General features: G+C 43.7%; 1 protein-coding gene across 9 annotated transcripts in view; it reads left to right on the top strand.

The window, feature by feature from the left end:
- Nucleotides 1-18,611, top strand: part of HERC1 (HECT and RLD domain containing E3 ubiquitin protein ligase family member 1) — a 230,383-nt gene that overhangs the window by 189,651 nt on the left and 22,121 nt on the right. For all 9 annotated transcript variants that reach the window (XM_077471309.1, XM_077471313.1, XM_077471314.1 and 6 more), the window contains 9 exons: nt 2,016-2,159; nt 2,316-2,417; nt 3,156-3,329; nt 6,302-6,595; nt 7,349-7,414; nt 9,979-10,104; nt 10,446-10,584; nt 11,224-11,405; nt 15,686-15,841. In XM_077471309.1, coding sequence (XP_077327435.1) covers nt 2,016-2,159; nt 2,316-2,417; nt 3,156-3,329; nt 6,302-6,595; nt 7,349-7,414; nt 9,979-10,104; nt 10,446-10,584; nt 11,224-11,405; nt 15,686-15,841 — 1,383 coding nt within the window. The remainder of the gene's footprint in view (nt 1-2,015; nt 2,160-2,315; nt 2,418-3,155; nt 3,330-6,301; nt 6,596-7,348; nt 7,415-9,978; nt 10,105-10,445; nt 10,585-11,223; nt 11,406-15,685; nt 15,842-18,611) is intronic.

The following is an 18,611-nucleotide window of genomic DNA, read 5'->3' as shown; positions in this document are numbered from 1 at the left end:
GGAATGGCGACAAACTTTTACCTTTTAAAATCTCCATAGGCGACGTTTAAAAAAATTCTACAGGTTGCACGTTTTGAGTTACAGAGGAGGTCTGGGGCTAGAATTATTGCTCTCGCTCTACCGATCACGGCGCTACCTCCTATGTGTGGTTCGAACACCGATTTTATATGCGGGCAGGACAGGGCGTGTTTAAAAATTATTATTTTTTCTGCTTATTTTAACTTTTTTTTTTTCCACTGTTCTTTTAAAAAAAATGTTGTGTCACTTTTATTCTTATTACAAGGAATGTAAAAATCCCTTGTAATAGAAAAAGCATGACAGGTCCTCTTAAATATGAGATCTGGGGTCAGAGAGACCTCGGATTTCATATTTACACTAAAATGCAATTGAAAAAAAAATTGTCATTTGAAAAAAAAAAAAAATGTCCCTCTAAGAGCTATGGGCAATGACTTGGAGACAGGGGGGGGGGGGGGGGGGGGGGCGGCGACGGCGCTGCTATCTTCCCCTCACTCGTCTCCATGTCAGGCCAGGGACAGGTCCGGATCGCCGTCACGGACCTGGCTCCTAGATTCCAAGCAAATTTGTCAACCCCTGGAATAAGATAAGGCCCTTAACATATTTATATCCATCTATATATGTGCTCCAACTTGGGAGACTCTTAAAATGATACCGTTTTGGATTACATTACACTGGGGTGCTGTGACATGGCCACTGTGGCTTACACATATGTATGAGTGCGGCTAAACCCCTTATTTTTAATGTGAACTGGTAGACTGGATCAATTTGGTTTTGTTGCAGCCTAGCTGGTAAGTGATCTGTGAATTTTTGTTTGTTTTTGATGTGCACTGTTCTTCCTTGTGCTCTTTGCTGCAAAGGCTAGTTATAGGTTGGGTGGTTGCCATTTATTTCCACAGCTAAAAAAAGTATCCCTTAAAGTGGGGTTAGGCCTGCACTACAAGGGTTAGTTGCTCATTTTGGTCTAGTGGAGCAAAAAAAAAAGATGATGATTTACTTGCCTAATCCTCCACTTCTCCCTGCAGCTACACCGGTCCCCACAGCTTCTTCCTCAAGCTCCAGTGGTCTAGGTTTCTGACATCATCCAGATCAAAGCAGGGTCTGTAGCCCTGCATTGGACAGGATGATGCAGAGGGTAAGTCCACCGCTGGAACGTGGAGGAGCGCCATCTGCTGGGGGAATGGGGAGGATCAGATAAGAAAAACTATTTCTCCTGTAGACAAAACAAGCCATTAACCCTTGCAGTAGAGGCACAGCGTCACTGCAAGGGATCATTTTGCATTTTATTAGGCTACATTCACACCTGAGAATTTTCAGTTCGTAAAAAAAAAACGCTCATATCAAAGTTACAAAACGCTGAACAAGCAAAATCCCATTAATTTAAATGGCCCTTGTTCACATCTGTGCGTTCTGTCACCTGAAGCTCAAAAAGTACATAAGCTTCTTTGTTGGGGAGATTACAGGCATTTTTCTTTTTACATTGGTGATCTTTGACCTGTACAAAATCGTGCAACTTTCTGCCTGAAAAGATATGCTCAGGTGTGAATGCAGCCTTAGAGTTGGCCTTTTATTGTCCATATAGGATTTTTCAGACCATGTTGGCTGGCCACTCTCTGCAAAAACATGCAAAATGCTGTTGTGATGTCATTAACACCCGCCATCACTGCTTATCTCCTTCCCTCCCTCCCCTCTCCATTCACATGAACAGAAAAAAAATGACTGAGCTAATTGTCACTGTTCATCAAACACATGGGCTTTGCAGCAACTGAATGAGATCTGAATCATGTCTGCCTGGCCAAAATCTCTCCTGCGTATATGGGCACCCTTAACATTTTAGCTTATTTTTTCTACACTTGTTTGCTGCTTGATTACTGTATGTCTCCTTAAATCGGCTTTATTTAAACAACCAGCCAACAGAGCTTTTATCAGTAATGTGGTGTCAAGTTTTCTGCAAATCTGATTTCAGCCTTATTTTTTTCTATTATTCTTTTCTATTTTAGGAGTTTAAGAAACCAGAGGATGCCCGATGTGTGTATAAGTTACGAGGGCACATAACACCAGTACGGACAGTAGCTTTCAGCCCTGATGGTCTAGCGCTTGTGTCTGGTGGACTTGGTGGCTTAATGAATATTTGGTCTTTAAGGGTAAGACTATATGTTTTATTATTTGAAGCTGGCTCACTCACATTGTATACTGTACACTTATAATCTTTCCACATTTGAAATCTTTGCAGCTCACTATTACTATTTGCACTACTGAATGTGCTAATAATGCTATCCTTTTCTCCTTCTTTGGTTTAGGATGGCTGTGTCTTACAGTCTGTAGTTACTGGTTCTGGAGCTGTTACTACCACAGTTTGGATCCCGGATGTTGGAGTTGCTGCTTGTTCAAACCGCTCAAAGGTAACCCGTTTCTCCATTTCATATGGATAATAATCAACTGCGCAGTATCCTGATGGGTCATAGGTAGATTATTAGGTAGATAAAATAAAGCCGGCCACTCAATCTTTTGTAAAGAATGAATACGTTTATTAATCCAGGTATGCTGGGAGGACACCATATGACAGGTAAGTCTGCCATAATGTACTGCTATGCGGTGCATACTAGTACATTATGACATAACCCACGTGGGGGACATTGAAAAAAATAAAATAAAAATGCAGCGGACTTTACTTCCGCTTTAACCTCCACATACAGAAAGCCTTTTTTCACGGTATGAGCTGTGAAAATGTAGAATGGACTTTCTCAGGAACTAGTTCTGGCCAACTCGGTAGATTGTAAAAATAGCTGGATGCATTTCTAAATGCACAAAATGTAACTGGCTACTAGCATTTACAGGTAATAACACCAGGTGTAATTGATCCAGGGAATATCACATAGCCTCCTGGGGGATCTAGAAAGAATTTGGATCATGCTTTGTTTTCGTTTTGTTTTTTTTGCCTTCCTCTGGATCAACTATGGATATAGCAATGTGTGTATGGCATTTTTCTATTTGTTTTTTTGTTTTTATTTTTTGAAATGAATGGACCTGTTTCTCAGTTTTTTTTTTCAACCAATGTAACTATTCTGTGAATAACCGTAAATGTTTGTATTCTTATCAAACAATTCAAACATACTGGTTTATTTTTTATACTTTTATAGGATGTTCTAGTGGTGAACTGCACCCCCGAGTGGATATCCTCGAATCACATCTTGGCAACTTGCAGGACTGCACTAAAACAACAAGGCATAGTGGGCCTTAACATGGCACCTTGTATGCAGACATTCTTGGAACGCCTTCCTGTCATGCTCCAGGAGCAATATGCATATGAGAAGGTATTTACAATGATGACCTAATTGTACTGTATAGTTTAATTTGCTGAGATCTATTTTGTTCAATATATATAATATAACGTGTGTATGTGTGTGTGTGTGTATATATATATATATATATATATATATATATATATATATATATATATAAATATGTATATATTTATGGTTGCGGCCCTAAGACCGAGACAGATGTGGATCACATAAACACGCGAAAAGACTTACAACATAAATATAGACCTGAGGTGTGGCATTTGGTCGTCTGTTAGGTAAGCAAAGAAAAGGGGCAAAAAATAGGCAGGTAGGGCGTATATCTTTATGGGTACTAAGTGTTTTGGATCCCAGACAAATGTCTGCCCAAGTTATCTGCACCTCGTCTAATTCAAATTTCCATGCATGCATGTTTAGAAGGAGTACGCTGACACACACTGTTCAGTGAAAAGCTTCCTTTATTGCTCTTGGGTTTATAGTTTCTTTTATAGTAACAGATGACTCATTATTTGCAAAAGCATCATCTCAGGTGTATTCCGTGCTGTCAAGCAGAGATTGGAGGACCCTTATCTAAGGGGTCGTCTGGTCAGTTTCATCCAGGTTTTCTGCTGATGGCTTGTGGACTCCTGGACTCACTCAATGGGAGGGGGGGTCTCTAGGTGAAGCATTTTGAGTAAGGAGATTCAGCATATATCTTGACATAATTGAAAATAGTAATTTAATCAAAGTAGTAAACAATCCATAACACTAAGCTCATTGGACAAGCTTGGAGAAGGCTAGGGCCATCTCTACTTGAGGGTTCAGAATATATCTGGCGAAGCAGGCAGACTTCCATCAATTTTTCCAAAGTCTGACTCTGGTCTGTATATCCGAACTGTTGTGGTTGCATGTGGCAAGAAGTGATATGAACCAGTGAGTGAACCAACAAATCGTTAGTAGGGTATGGGGGTGAGCAGTAAGAATCGGTCAGAAAAAATAACGAATCATAGGGTATGATACGAAGCGATACGAATCGGTGCGTGGGATGCGGCTGATGCCGCCAAGGCGACTAAGCTTGAATTGGAGTGATGCATATGGCATGAAAGTGATATGAATCAGTGAGTAAGATGACATAACAGCAAATCTTTTTTAGGGTATGAGGGTGAGTGGTATGAAGCGGCACAGGACATGTCTGATGCGAACCGCCATACCACTGGCATGACTAGGTTCGAATCAGACTGTAGCAGGTATGCAACGTATCTTATATGAATCGGTAGTAGGGTAAATTAAATTGGCTGAAAAGTATGATGTGAAAGCGATACGAATTGGTTGCAGAGTGTATGCCACCCCTTACTCTAAACCAAACCCATACCAACCACCCAACCCCCCAGGCTAATTAAGTGCAGATAAGGCACCAGGCGGGTCTAATTACCACCTCAGTCAGCCACAGAACCCATGCAAACAATACATGCTCATCTCCAAATGGATGAGACTGCAACCCCAGAGACTGAATCCTATGAGCAACAAAGCCTGTATCGAGTGAAATGGGACCACGACCGACGGTGGCTTGGAGGCTTTGATCTACAAATGAAACCTATATTTGTGGCATGGAATGACAAACAAGGCCGAGGGGACATACAATTCTACTACACCTGTGCCAAATGATGTCGGGACACAACTGACAACAACTCGGAGACCGCTTAGAACAAAAGGGATGCAAGATAGGAAATGTAACGAATCGTAACATTGCATATGAACGAAAAGGTACAATCCCTACCTGCAACAGCGAGCAAGAACCGCCAATGAAGAACACATACGAGGAAGCTGCAAGACATGTTTAATCGAACAAACAGACTCACAAACACGAGGTGAGCTGGGAAGAGCTGTTCCAGCGATGTGTAGTATTGCACACTGGAACCGACAGAGAGCAAGGGCAAGCGGCCTGCTTAAATACCTACCGGGCTCCTCCCAGAAATTCAGTCCTCCATACTGGCCTTCTAAAAAAAATATATATATAAATATATATATATATATATTATAAAATATCTCGTGTTTTTTTTTTTTTTTTTTTTTTTTTGTTTGTATAGCTGGGCATTCGACTCCCTGTGAAGATGTGTAGTTGTTGACCAAAAAGCTATTAAAGAGGAAGTAAAGGCAGTGGAGAAAATTAAAATAAAAAAGGAACCTGCAAGGCAAAGGCATAATGAGCAAGTATGCATAGCATACTAGCTCATTATGAATAACTTACCTGAGAACGAAGCCCCCGAAGCAGTCCTCCGTCTTCATGTCTGCCATTGCCATGGATCCCAGAATGACTTCCGGGTCTCGCTGCTCTGGCGCTGTGATGCGCCGGAGCAGCGATGACATCACTCCCGCGCATGCGCACGGGAGCCGACACTTGCGGCATATCGCCGCGATCTGCGGCCTCCCCAGTGCACCTGTGCGCCGCGCCGTAGACAGCGGTGGCTGTATTTTTGTAAATATCTCCTAAACCGTATAGGTTTAGGAGATATTTCTTGGACCTACAGGTAAGCCTTAATCTAGGCTTACCTGTAGGTCAAAGTGGTTTGTAAGGGTTTACAACCACTTTAATCTCTAACCCCATTAGTTGAGTGACCATGTATCCATATAACAGTGCCTAGTTAATTCTCTTCTGTGAAATTATGTTTTATAGTTTTACATACTGCAATGCATATTGAACGGACCAGTCAAAGTTAAAGTCATCCTTTATTCAGGCAAATTCTTATTCTAATACAACCTATTTAATATTTAAATGTATACATACTTACATACTTTTAATATTGTTGTAGTTTAAACCTGAAATGTTTGAGAGTGACAAACAAGCCCTGATCATTGGCTTACCCAATGTATTCTGTCCACTTCAAGGCTTAGGCAACCTCCTGTTAAGAAAAACAATAAGTAAACTTCTTAAAAATTCTGTTAAACTATATTTTATATTGTGAGTGTGTTTAGTGTTCCCTTGACAGTCATTTGTTTTATTTCAGCCCTATGTTGTGTGTGGAGATCAGTTAGTACACAGCCCTTATATGCAGTGCTTAGCATCGCTGGCTGTGGGACTAAACCTTGAACAGCTTCTGTGCAATCCACCCATCCCTCCTCATCACCGCTTAGCTCCACATGAATCTTCCTCCTGGAACCATGCTGAGTGGGCCTGGCTAGAGTGTTTCTCTACTACCATTAAAGCTGCTGAGGCCTTGGCCAGAGGTGCCCTTTTCCCAGCATCCTTCAGTGTTCCTGACCTGGAGCCAGTCCCTGAGGAAGAGCTAAGACTTATAATGGTAGGAGCCAAACTTGTTTCCTGCATGACCACTACTGTAAAATTTGGTTTCTGTTACAGTAAGAAATGTATTTTATCCTTATTTATGAATTATGATTTTTATTAAAGGTGAACATAATGCCAGTTTACTGTTGCAAATGTTATATTACACATAAAGTAGTTTCTAGAAAAGTTATCTAGAAAACTTAGACAAAGGAGTTGTCGGTTGTGGATTATATGGATTTTGCAAAAGCATTTGACACAGTTCCCCACACACGACTAACGTGTAAGTTGAAGTCTACAGGCTTAGACAATTCAATTTGTAAACGGATAGAAAACAGGCTAAAATCTATAGGATTCATCTCCGAATAGTCTATGCTTATTAGTTGTGTACCCCAAGGGTCAGCATTGGAACCCTTACTTTCTAACCTATTTAAAAATTATATAGAGTTCGGGATTAAGAGTACCATTTCAGTGTTTGCAGAGCTATGCAGTGGAATAATGTCCTTACAGGATTTGAGGTAGCGACTGAGGTTTAACCACTCTAGCACCGGAAGGATTCACCCCCTTAATGACCAGGCCATTTTTTTGCGATACGGCACTGCGTTGTTTTAACTGACAATTGCGATGATGTACCCAAATAAAATGTATGTCCTTTTTTTTTTTTTTCCATAAATAGAGCTTTCTTTTTCTATTGGTTGAAGTAGATGGACTGTAAATATTTGTTCCCCTTTCAATGCAAGCGATCATATCTGTATATTCTTTTACAAAACAGGATAACAGCAAATGGATGAATGGGACAGATGAACAAATTATGGCTTGGGCCACCTCCAGACCAGAGGTGTGTTTTTTTTATATGTGTTTTTTTTATATGTATGTGTTTTTTTTATATGTGTTTTTTAATTCATTTGTGAATGACCACAACATGAAGTACGAAAATATACTGAGGCATTCAACAGAGTCAGTAGGATGGATATGTATAGAGTGATAACATTTGGTGATGTATATCAAGTAGTGTCATTTCTGAAAAATTTTTTTGAGTTCTGGAGCTGTGCCCGTAGTGTTAGACCATACTGGTAACAAAAAACAGGAAATCACCCCGGGACATTAAATGAGGTTAGCCAACAATTGACAGAGTAAATTCAGTCTCAAAATTAAAATTGTTATGCAAACATAAACAACATGATGTATAGCCAACCCACTGAAATTATACATATAGTAAAAAATGTCATTACACGTATCGTGATATAAAATGTAAATTGCAAAGTACACAGGCATAAAAAGTATCCCAAACGCATTTCACAAGACCATGCTCGCTTCATCGGGGGTAGATGTGTGTGTGTGTGTGTGTGTGTGTGTGTGTGTGTGTGTGTGTGGTACATCTGTAGGGGGTATAATAAACCAAAAAAGTATCAGCACAGGGACCATACTGGTAAAAGGTGAGAGATGTGTTGCCAGCATGGAAAATAAATAAGTCCCCTCTAAATTTTTCAATTTAAATCGTGTACAGAAAAGGGAGAGCAGAGAGGGGAAGGGGGAGGGTTGGGGGTGAAGGAAGGTAAAGGACAGTCCTAGAACGTTTTGGATCCTCATAGTTTTTTATATTTATCTGAGAATTTAAATTGAATCCAATAGAACCATGTGTTATGAAAACCGTTCTGCTGCCTCAATAGAACCATGTGTTATGAAAACCGTTCTGCTGTCTAAGAGAAAGGGGAAGCTCTTCCGTTTTCATTATGTCGTTGACCTTCCTGATCCATTGTCTAACTAAGTGGATGAAGGGGGATTTCCAGATGGCCAGAATACAGGATCTAGCTACACTGAGAAGGCATACTGCTGGGAAAGTGGGCTAAGATGCAAAAGACATGGTGCTGGGTCATCTGCAAGGGAGACACCTTTCAGCTCCGTAATCAAGGCACACATTGCCTGCCAGAAAGGAGGGATCCCAGAATATGTGTGCCCCTAGAGTCTCCACATCTTCAGCAAGTTGGATTGACCTCTGTAAACATTCTGTGCAGCCTCGTAGGGACGCTATACTATCTGCTCAGTAATTTACACCCAGATTCCTAAAGCTTAGAGGGGATTTGTGAGCGAAGTGTAAAAGTCCCATTGTTTCAGGTTTATATGTTTTAAGAAATGGTTTCTTCAAGTTGAGTTGTCTATGCAGTGGTTTTAAGCTGTTCAGAAGAATAATACCCGTAGAGAATATCATAGCAGTTTACAAGGCTGCTTTATTAGGCTAGCAGAATATGGCAAGTCTGAGGGCTTCCTGTAATTTTCACTACAGTTGGTCAATTAACGAGTTCAAATTCTAATGTGTCCTGCCTCTGTACATGTAACTTGGACATAAGTATCATCCACAGCAGACAAGATGCCAAGCTATGATTCACAAAACCTAAAGCAAAATTAGCACTATATCCTCTTGATCAGCTGTATCATTTTCATTGGTTAGCCTGCGCTAGAATAAAGTTCACAACTGGCAATAGCTCAATTTTCTGTGCTCCAATTTTTTTTTTATACAGTATTACTTGTATTCCTAAATGCTCAACTTTTTTAAATGTAGACATGACCATGGTTAACAATTGGCAATAGTTCCATTGGAAATAGTTCAAACTATGGTCATGTCTATGTCTACGTTTGGAGAAGTTAAGCATTTAAGAAAAACAATAAAAAGTAATGCTATAAAAAATAAAATAAACTGGTGCAAAGAAGGTTGAACTATTGCCCATTATGAACTTTAAGACCCCTTTCACACTGGGGCGTTTTTCAGGAGCTTTAGCGTTAAAAAAAAAAAAAAAAAAAAGCGCCTGTGAAGTCGCTTGAAAGAAGCCTCATCTGCAATCCCAATGTGAAAGCCCAAGTGCTTTAAGAGCCCTTTCACAATGTCAGCGCCCCAAAAACGCTCGTAAAGCGCTGCTTAAACTAGTAGCGCTTTACCAGCGTTTTTTCTAGCGCTATTGGGGCGCTTTTAACCCCTGCTAGTGGCCAAATAAAGGGTTAAAAGCGCCCACAAAGCGCTGCTGCCAAAAGCGCTTTTCAGGCGGTTTGCAGGCGCTTCCCATTGATTTCAATGGGAAGGGGTGCTTTAGGAGCGATGAATACACCGCTCCTAAAGTGCCCCTTACCATTGAAATCAATGGGAAGCGCTGCAAAGAAGCTGCTTGCAGGACTTTTTTTGACGCCCTGCCAGCGCAGCGCCTCGGTGTGAAAGCACTCGGGCTTTTACGTTGGGATTGCAGTTGCGGCTTTTTTCAAGTGCTTTACAGGCACTTTTTTTTAACACTAAAACGCCCCAGTGTGAAAGGGGTCTAAACTTGAATGATGTCAGTGTGCCTGACCTGTGTTTTTATTCTAGTGCTGTGTTTCTCTGTATAGTGAACATCCATTTTAATTGTTACTCTGCAGGACTGGCATCTTGGAGGCAAATGTGATGTGTATCTGTGGGGAGCGGGACGCCATGGACAACTGGCAGAAGCTGGCAGGAATGTGATGATTCCATCAGCAGCCACATCCTTCTCCCAGGCACAGCAGGTATTGCATTAGCAGAAAAAAATTATACACTATTGATATAAAGAGGCAGATTGTGGAAAATGAGAGGATTTTTTTTTCTTCCTGCAGTAAACTAGCAGTGCTTTTAAAAATGTGTAGGCTTTTAACAATCGCTAAGACTATACATTTATTCACACAGGGCCCTCTCCCTCTGTGTCAGCGTTTGTATGTGTTTTAAAAAGAAATTGTATTGTGTACCACTCTTGAAGCATTTAGGTAAAGGTTATTGACATCAATAATCATTATGCTGTAAACTACATATTACACAGCTAACATGTCATTTTTTTTTTTTTTTCTCATGCAATGTTTTCTACTATTCTCAGGTAATCTGTGGCCAAAATTGTACCTTCGTTATTCAAGCTAATGGTACTGTCCTTGCCTGCGGAGAGGGGAGCTACGGTCGCCTTGGTCAAGGCAATTCAGATGACCTTCACGTACTGACTGTCATCTCCGCATTGCAGGGTATGACAATAGTTCCACTTTGCAGTGCTGCCTAATCTCTGATGGATTACAAAGCCTAGCCATAGTTGTGTTTTTTATCTTCTTTTTTTTCATCTTCGGGGGGCTGGCCAATGTTCCATCCAGTGTAACTGACCACTGAAATACACATGTACACCACATGCAGATGTACACTTCAACATACTGGCATTGACCATATAATTAGGTTTTGATAAAACTTAATTCATTCAGCCTTGAATGCTTCCTTTATATAGAGAACTCCAGACAGACCTTTTTTTTTATGTTTTGGCTAGAGTGGGGAAGAGTTATATCCATTTATAGGTTTTGGGGGACATCAGTAATCTGGGATTTTCTCTGTTATAGAAGATTTCCTCCTATCTCTGGGACAGGTACTGAGGGAAATATCCTTAATGGAGACCACATTAAGAAACCGGATCGATGTTCTATCCAGGGTTTTTTTTTTTACTTTCTAAATAAATCCTTATACAGAAATGACACAAAGCAGAAAATATCTAACACCATCTATGAAAAATATTGGGCAGCCAAATTACAAAGAAATTCAGACTGAAAAAAATGAATTTGTATTTAAATGTTGTGCAAAAATTGAAATTATTCTCAAACCAGGCTTTTTCTTGATAACAGGATTCGTGGTGACACAGCTTGTGACCTCTTGTGGCTCAGATGGACACTCCATGGCACTGACAGAGAGTGGAGAGGTGTTCAGCTGGGGAGATGGAGATTATGGCAAACTGGGACATGGAAATAGTGATCGTCAGAGGAGACCCAGACAGATTGAGGCATTACAAGGAGAAGAAGTGGTGCAGGTACACACACACACACTATTTGTTTATTTGGTACTATGGAAATACACAGGACTTTTTAAAAATGTTCTCCTTTCTGTAGCTCTTAGCTCAATTAAACCTGTTTTCCTGATAATGTATTTGACTATTAATAACCTCTTTCTAACAGTTTCCTTAATACTATAGCTATGAATACTCAGAGAGGCTCTTGTCTTTCCCAGGTTCATTTTAAAGTGTGGGGAGCCCTGGGTAGTATGACATGACTGTTACTAGCCACAACATCCTTTTATCTTAATCGCACAGTGCAGGACACAGGCAGAGTATTCATAAACCATGGGTAGGCAACCTTACAGAGGTAGAGATCTACCTGAACAACATGGGAGAAGTCAAAGATCACTCGGCATAGTGCCACCTTCTCACACCTGATTTAAACCTCTAATTGCTGTACTACTGCATCGCAATAGAGTGCATTGCATGGCAATCATGTGTTTAAATCAGGCGATGAGGAGACAAGATATTGCTGCCTCGTCACCTGTCAAACACATTGCTTTTCAGAAAAGCAGCAGTGCCAGCTGCACTTGTAAATGAGCCCTTCATTGCATTCAGCAGCAGCACCCTTAGGGCTTATTCACATGTAAAGTTGGGAGTTGGTTGAGTCCCGGTTTTACCACCCCCAATCCCTACCCTGCACAGCAGGAATTAAGCCACCTGTTGCTTTTGGTGGGTGCAACCGCCTGCCAGTTGTGACCAATTCGAGTTAATGGGGCCACTCTGCAAGTGCCCCACAACTCATGCTTCTGAGGGGTCCAAGAAGATAAAGCAGGTGGTGAGAAAGGAACACAATGCTGCTATTATGCCCAGTCTATTGCTTCACATTGACCTGACAATCTCATCTTTCCTGCTGCTGGCACCACTCTGGAGACCGCTAGCAAGGAGGAGGAGGCATCGATATATGCAGCTCTTGCTTTTTACTACAGCTCCAACATTACACCTAGTCCTTCTGCATTGCACTCAGATGCTCTGGAATGGAGGGTCAGCAAGCCCAGACCACGATCTACCAGTCACTTGTCCGCAATCTACTAGTAGATCACGATCTACAGGTTGCTGACCCCAGGATACAGGCATATACCTTCAGGTTATTGGCTCGGTACCCCTCTATAAACCTACCCCATTTTGTGAGTCCTCAGTTTTGTGCGAGTGTTTGAAGGTGATCTACCTTTTCTTCATCATGGAGAAAATTGCCTTTTAGATCAACTAGTTTATTATTATTTTTTGTGGTGACCAGGTATTGTGGTGACCAGGTATTGCATCACAGCACTGGTCGCACACTTTACCGCCCCTATAAGGTACTCTGGCATTTCCTTCTGCCATTTCACCACAAGAATTCATTACATGATAGTCTGCACCTTGGCTATTCTCTGTACCCCATTCCATGAGTACCCCACTGGCAAATACCCTCACTTTCAGCTATGGGGGAGAACAGTCAGGCAAAAAAAACGATGAATCACAGCCAAACGTTCCCTCTGCCAAAGGCTTGCACAGCCCTCAACCGCAGTGAGTGACGCTGCATCCCATGCACCAGTGCAGGAACCGACTCGAACACTGATCTCCGCATACGATTCTATCTCTATTTCAGGCGCACAAGTGGCATATTTAGCTAAAGCTAAATTCTCTGCATTTATATCACATTTTTTGTGACCGGTTAAGAGTGGACCCAAGAGTGGACCTTCTGCTGTAGGCACTTCTCACCCCCTTACATGCCACTTTTTGGCATGTAAATATTTTTTTGGGGGGAGGGGAAGGGACGGGTACCTCATTTTGACAGGGTACCCAGCTCCCAATTCCGCTCACTCACCTAGGTGACTCCTCTCTCTCTCTCTCTCTCTCTCCCTCTCTCTCTCCCCCTCTCCCTCTCTCCCCCTCTCCCTCTCCCTCCCTCCCTACAATCTCCTGGGACATGTCACAGGTCTCAGAAGATTGCCTGGCCACTGGGGAGGCATGGCACGACTCAGGCAAGCGCAGTGCACACCCGGCTGTGGAGCTGCAAGCTGTCACAGCCGGGTGCTCACACTTGCAACAATGGCCTCAAGAACAGGGAGAGGAGTGAGGCTTTGGGCAGCTGCATCGCTAGACCATTGGACAGGTGAGGGTCTGTTTATTAAAAGTCATTTGTAGCTGCTGACTTTTAATGAACTTAAAAATGAGTTGAACTCCACTTTAATATACCCATCTTCATCTGGGGGCCCAAAAATGCCTTGTCCCTTCTTTTATTCCCATTTTTCACCTCAAGTTGAATTTCGATATGCTGTTCCTAGAAGTCGCAGATGCAGAAGGGAATGAAAAGGACAAAGTTGTCTTACACCCAAGGCCATCCTAAGTGAGGACATGGTTCTCCTATCGTTAAGCCCTGCCTCTAAGCGGCACAGTGGTGTAGTGGTAGGGTCGCTGGTTCGAATTCCAACCACAACACTACCTGCCTGGAGTTTGCATGTTCTCCCTGTGCCTGCGTGGGTTTCCTCCGGTTTCCTCCCCCACTCCAAAGACATGCAGGTAGGTTAATTGGCTTCTGTCCAAAATTGGCCCTAGTATATGAATGGGGACCTTGGATTGTGGGCTCCTTGAGGATAGGGACCAATGTGAGTGTGCAATGTACAGGGATAGGGACAATTGTAGACACTCACTCAGGTTTAACTGGATGGACTGGTGTCTTTATTCACACTTACTAACTATGTAACTATGTAAGCATGCAAAGGAGATCTCCCTACAGTGCCTGGATGTAGTCAGCCTTTAGAGTATACCTCAAAACTACTCAAATCAGATGGATGGATTCTTTGTCCTGTCCTTGGGACCTCCCAAGGGACACCCTTCTTTAAAGTCCACAATTGCACGAAAAGGGAATATGATTGCAAAAGCTTACATTCTAAAATCAAAATCTCCTCTTGCACTTTTACATGTCCATTCCACCAGATTGGTGGAAGTTTTGTGGGCATTTCAGCACCCAGCCCCTGTAGCCTAGTTGTGCAAGGACACACCTGGTTTTCTGTTCATACTGTACAAAAAAACAGTAAGTTTTATTAGGTGACGTTCGATCTTATGTTGATGCAGATTTTGGCTGCAAGGTTCTTGCAGTGGGAAGTTCTTGTGACCCTTGTTGTGTCTGTTGGCACAGTTCTGTTTGCCTCATTGTTACCCGCCCCCCTTCTTATTCATTGCTTGTGGTCATTCCATGATGTATGAATACTCTGTCTGTTTCCTGTATTGTACGATTAACATAAGAGGATTTTGGAGTACAGTACAGGACACTTACCACCCTCCTTTCCATTTCTTAGTTTACTCTCCATTGCGTGCTACAAAACTGAGAACTCATAGAGTGGGGTAGGGTTATATGGTAGGTGCCTAGGGGATATGTCTTCTGAAGGTATACACTTATAACCCATGATATATGAATACTTTGCCTGTATCCTGTACAGTACTCCAGGATATAGAATTTACAGGTCAAAATGTCTCTTTCAGTGGCTCCTCCTTTCAGGTTCATTGGTTCCTTTACAACAGACGGGCAACAGAACTGTTGAAATTATGTGAAGTTAGTCAGCAGCACAGAACACGAGTCATGGTGACAAAATTGTGACCATTCTTGTGATTGTGTCATTGTGCCTCTAAACAAGTTGATTGGGCCCCATGAGCATGACAACAGTAGCAAGGCATTAAAGCGGGAGTAAACCCACAGATTTTTTTTTTTCCTACCTGCAAAGGAAAAGGCATAATTAGAAAGCGGCCCCGACATCTGGTTTGATCCACGCCGAGGGAGCTGACATGCTCCCTCTGTGTTTCTTCCGGGTATCGCGGCTCCGGCGCTGTGAGTGGCTGGAGCCGCGATATCGTCACTCCCGCGCATGCGCGTGAGAGATTTCATCCCGGCCGGGTCCGGCCACTGCCGGGCTTTCAGCCGAGAATCCCCTTGTGCGCATGCGCCGCTGTAGTCAGCTGCGCATACCGAGGGGAATATCTCCTAAACCGTACAGGTTTAGGAGATATTTTTTTTACCTACAGGTAAGCTTTATTATAGGCCTTCCTGTAGGTAAAAGTAAAAAAAAATGAGTATACAACCACTTTTAACTGTGTGTGTAGACATGAAATATTGTGTGCCCACTCGAAGATTGAAGCCCTAGGCACTCCTCACACCTTAACAGGAGTCATTGTCTTCTCTAAAGTTATGGGCATGCATTAACTATTCTAGATCAAAGTACAGACGTATATAACCGATGTTACAATACTATCAAAACATATTTCTGATCAAATTCCAGATGTCCTGTGGCTTCAAACATTCTGCAGTAGTAACAGCTGATGGAAAGCTTTTTACCTTTGGAAATGGAGATTACGGCCGTCTGGGCTTGGGAAACACATCCAACAAGAAACTGCCAGAACGTGTGACTGCACTTGAAGGATTTCATATTGGTCAGGTAATATGAATACATTACCTATCTGTGACTCTTTTTAACACTCTATATTTTCTACCTCCTGTTCTCTTCTCTCTTAATGTATACCGAGAAACGTTTGCTCTATTCATGACTTATTATTTTTCTTGTGCCAAGACATTAAGGAAATTAAATATTCTTACCAATCGGTAAAGCTTTTAAACAAGCTATCTCTCACCTCTAACTGCCTTCAACGTGAAGATATTCTTTCTCAAAGAACACCACAAAGAATCTAGCTCAATAATCGGTCCGTCCAGACTCGCTCTCTTCCGAGAAAGTTGAAACTACTAGCTGGAATTTTTTTGCCCAAACAGCAGCTGTATCCAGTCAGATGTTTAGGTTTTTTTATCTAGACAGTGGGAAAATTGTCCATCTGTTATATTTCTTTTGTTCAGCCCTCTGTCTGAATGTAAAAAATCTGATAGTTAATCATTTTTCAGTTAATAATGATTTATGTTTTCCTGCTACAGGGCAGCTCTCCTGTGCAGAATATTTATATATACAGTAGGTGCTGCCGATATTGTGTTTCCAGCGCGATCCTGTGATGCTGGTTCCCGGCGACAGGCTTCTCTAACCAGCGCGATCCCGTCGCACTGGTTCTCGCGCTGGCTGCAATAGGAAAATGTCGTTTTCCTATAGTAGCGAGCGAGCGAGAGCGGCGATAATGTCGCCTCACTAATGAAGCCTGCATGCCTTCTTGGGGGCATACCAGACCCTTAGGTTCGGTAAGGATTTTAAGGGGCATCCCCTACGCCGAAAAAAACGGCGTGGGTCCCCCCAAAATCCATACTAGACCCCTATCCGGGCACGCAGCCCAGCCGGTCAGGAAAGGGGGTGGGGACGAGCGAGCGCCCCCCTCCTGAGCCATACCAGGCCGCGTGCCCTCAACATGGGGGGTGGGTGCTTTGGGGGAAGGGCGGCGCCCTGCGGCCCCCCCACCCCAAAGCACCTTGTCCCCATGTTGATGAGGACAAGGGCCTTTTCCCGACAACCCTTGCCGTTGGTTGTCGGGGTCTGCGGGCAGGGGGGTTAATCGGAATGCAGGAGCCCCCTTTAATAAGGGGGCCCCCGGATACCGGCCCCCCACCCTATGTGAATGAGTATGAGGTACAATGTACCCCTACTCATTCACCTGTAAAAAAAAAAAACACAACACACAAGGTTTGAAAATAATTTATTGCACTGCTCCGGGGGTCTTCCGTCTTGGGGGGGGTCTTCTCGCTGGACTCCTCCGCTATCTTCTGCTCTTTTACTAGCGGAGGAGCCCGGCTTTCTTCTTCGCCGCCGCCCGGGGGTCTTCTTCTGACTTCGGGGGTCTTGTGCCCCTCTTCAGGTCTTCTTGCCAGGCCTCCGCTTTCTTCCTTTAGCTCTTTTACTAGCGGAGGCCCGGTCTTCCTTTGCCACCGCCCCTTCTTCCGACTTCGGGGGTCTTGTCCCCCTCTTCAGTTCTTCTTGCTGGGCCACCGCTTCTTCCAGCTCTTTTACTAGCGGTAGCCCGGTCTTCTGTCGTCGCCGCCGCCTTCCGTTCTTCTTCTTCTTCTGGAGATGTTAACTCGACGCTCTCTCGGTGTGCGGCGACTTATATAGGGACAAGGGGCGGGGTCACCGGTTGATGTCACATGGTGGCCCCGTCCCCTTATGATGTCACAGTCATAGAGGATGCCGGGACGGTGACATCATAAGGGGGCGGGGCCACCATGTGACATCAACCGGTGACCCCGCCCCTTGTCCCTATATAAGTCGCCGCACCCCTTGCATTGCGGCCAGAGAGAGTCAACATCTCCAGAAGAAGAAGAACGGAAGGCAGCGGTGACACAAGACCGGGCTACCGCTAGTAAAAGTGCTGGAAGAAGCGGTGGCCCGGCAAGAAGAACCGAAGAGGGGGACAAGACCCCCGAAGTCGGAAGAAGGAGCGGCGGCGACGGAAGACCGGGCCTCCGCTACTAAAAGAGCTAAAGGAAGAAAGCGGAGGCCCGGCAAGAAGACCCGAAGAGGGGGACAAGACCTGCGAAGAGGGGAAGAAGACCCCTGGGCGGCGGCGAAGAAGAAAGCCGGGCTCCTCCGCTAGTAAAAGAGCAGAAGATAGCGGAGAAGTCGGGCGAGAAGACCCCCCAAGACGGAAGACCCCTGTAGCAGTGCAATAAATTATTTTCAAACCTTGTGTGTTGTGTTTTTTTTTTTTAACATTTTTTTTTTTTCACAGGTGAATGGGTAGGGGTACATTGTACCCCATACTCATTCACATAGGGTGGGGGGCCGGTATCCGGGGGCTCCCGGATTCCGATAAGCCCCCCCCCCACCCGCAGACCCCGACAACCAACAGCCAGGGTTTTCGGGAAGAGGCCCTTGTCCTCATCAACATGGGGACAAGGTGCTTTCGGGGTGGGGAGGCCGCATGGCGCCCCCCTTCCCCCAAAGCACCCACCCACCCATGTTGAGGGCACACGGCCTGGTACGGCTCAGGAGGGGGGGGGGGGGCGCTCGCTCGTCCCCATCCCCTTTCCTGACCTGCCGGGCTGTTTGCTCGGATAGGGATCTGGTATGGATTTTGGGGGGGATCCCACGCCGTTTTTTTTTCGGCGTAGGGGATTCCCCTTAAAACCCCTACTGGACCTAAGGGCCTGGTATGCCTCCGGAGGGGGAACCCATGCTGTTGTTTTTGTTTTTTTTTTAATTTGGCGTGGAGTTGTCCAATCAAAGATTTAAAAAATCCAGCACCACGATGTCTCAAAGCTAACATATGCAACTTTTTTAG

The sequence above is a fragment of the Lithobates pipiens genome, unplaced genomic scaffold (assembly GCF_037356315.1).
Source record: "Lithobates pipiens isolate NorthernLeopardFrog02 unplaced genomic scaffold, aLitPip1_a1.2 Scaffold_8, whole genome shotgun sequence".
NCBI classification, from domain to species: domain Eukaryota; kingdom Metazoa; phylum Chordata; class Amphibia; order Anura; family Ranidae; genus Lithobates; species Lithobates pipiens.
The sequence above is the reverse complement of the archived record's forward strand: the minus strand, read 5'-3'. Positions and strand labels throughout refer to the sequence as shown.